General features: G+C 62.3%; 1 protein-coding gene across 2 annotated transcripts in view; it reads right to left on the reverse strand.

Annotated features, from left to right (window-relative positions):
* PAX7 (paired box 7) overlaps positions 1-1,919 on the reverse strand; it is a 102,038-nt gene that overhangs the window by 95,398 nt on the left and 4,721 nt on the right. Inside the window, exon 4 of one of the 2 annotated variants that reach the window (XM_007459253.1) lies at positions 1,639-1,773. In XM_007459253.1, the coding sequence (XP_007459315.1) occupies positions 1,639-1,773 (135 nt within the window). The remainder of the gene's footprint in view (positions 1-1,638; positions 1,774-1,919) is intronic. The other variant, XM_007459254.1, reaches the window with a different exon arrangement.

Here is a 1,919-nt window from a genome sequence, read left to right on the forward strand (position 1 = left end):
CCAACCCCGCCAGGGATCCCCGGGCTCTAGGCTGCCTCCGCCCAGCCAGGGGCTTACTTGGAAGCCCCAGGCCGCCTCCCGCTGCAGCCCCGAGGCCCTCCGGCAGGCCCGCACAGCGGGGTGCCACGCACAGCTTGCTCACTTTCTTCCCTGCCCTTTTGTCCCCGGTGGGACTGGGCTCCACTTGGGGCCCTGAATGTCAATAGCCCGCTTCTTCCCCAGCTCCAGACTGCTCCCACACTGGGCTGCCCGTACCCCCCCACCATCCTTCCCCCTCAGACCAGGCCTGCGAGGGCTGGGCCTTGCTGGGAGTTGTCTTTGGAAGCGGGCTTTGTCTGTGAAGTTCATCTTCAAGGTTGCGAGAGACTACTGAAAGCTGGAGGGAGACCTAGGCTAGGATTTCCAGGGAGACGAGGAGAGGAGAACCCCCGGGGAAGGAAACTCAAATGAAACTGTGCTCTTTCACAAGTTTCAGGGTTCAGAACACTCCCCCACTTTTTCCAAATCCACCATTTTTTTTGGCAGGTTATGGTGGCCACTGCCTTTCCAGTCTGCCTGCTGCCTCCCTGCGTGTGCGTTTGGAGGCTTAGCTCCTTTTCCCGTCAGTCTACGTGACTGGGCGTCTTCCGTTTTTCTTTCTTTACCCGCGTCCCCCCTTGAAGCACACTTACCAAGTCTCAGAGAGACCTGCGAGGGGAGTGGTAATGAGGAAGGACTCTCCCTTCTCTTGAAACTTACCCCGTCAATAAACAAAAGCACAATCCCCTTTGCTGGGCGCGCAGGCGCTTGAAAGATAAATGCCTTCCCTAGTTCATCTCCAGAAAAAGCGGGGCTCAGACTCCAGACCCGTTCGGCAACCACGCTTAACAGCGGGGAGAGGGCGTGTGGAGCCTGAATCTCTCTCCCGCACTGGGATCCTCCGACCCTGGGCATCTGAGAACTCGGCCTCAACTCCTGGCCCCGCCTGCGCGTGCCCGAGAGGAAAGCACCTCAAAAGTGCACCCTTCTGCCCCCTCCCCCGCTACCTCCGCGCTGTCTCGGTTCAGCCCCGGCGTCACAGGACGGAGAATTAGGCGGCGGCCCACGCGGCCCTCGCTAATTTTTATTGATTGCAGCGGTCAGTCAACTGTCAGGCGGGGTTTCAAGGGACCGTTTAGAGAGCGTGTGCGGGTCTGCTTAACAAATTCATTTAGGGAGCCGCGGGGCCGGTTCCTCTTTCCTCGCCCCCCGCCCCCTTGCCCAAGTTTCCTATAAATAATAGATCGACACCGACACCGGGACTAGCGGCCAAAACGCCAGCCCCGGAGGACACACGGCCCGGAGTCTTGAACGGGGTGCGCAGTCCGCGGCGCCCGGAGCCCTAACCCGCCGCCGGGCTCCCCGGGGACGCAGAGGCCGTCAGGACCCCGCTCCGCCGCGCAACTGAGTCGCGGGCTCCGCACCCAACCCGGCCTGGGGGCGCACCGAGGGGGCGCTCTCCGCACACACCGAGAGGCTCCCGGCTGCTCCGGGGGCTACGAGTCCTCCCGCTGAAGATCTGTCCGCCAGTCCGGGTGGCGGCGGCGCCACCACTGGCCCGCACCCTGGTGAGCGGGAGACGCGGGCTCGGGCGTCGCCGGCCCCGGGACGGCTCCCTACCTTTGTCGCCCAAGATGCCGTCGATGCTGTGCTTGGCTTTCTTCTCGCCGTCGTCCTCCTTCTTGTCCGCTTCGTCTTCCTCCTCCTTCTTCCCGAACTTGATTCTGAGCACGCGGCTAATCGAACTCACTAAACCTCAGAAATTCAAAGGCAAAAGAGCGAGTATAAGTCGTTGGGGCCGCGGAGCGGGGCCGCCTGGGACCCTGGGAGAAGTCGCGGAGCCCATTTCCCCGCTAAATACACTCAGGAGGATTCACACCCATTACCCCCCCCCCCCCCCG

Source organism: Lipotes vexillifer, unplaced genomic scaffold, assembly GCF_000442215.2.
Source record: "Lipotes vexillifer unplaced genomic scaffold, Lipotes_vexillifer_v1.1 scaffold496, whole genome shotgun sequence".
Lineage (NCBI taxonomy): Eukaryota > Metazoa > Chordata > Mammalia > Artiodactyla > Lipotidae > Lipotes > Lipotes vexillifer.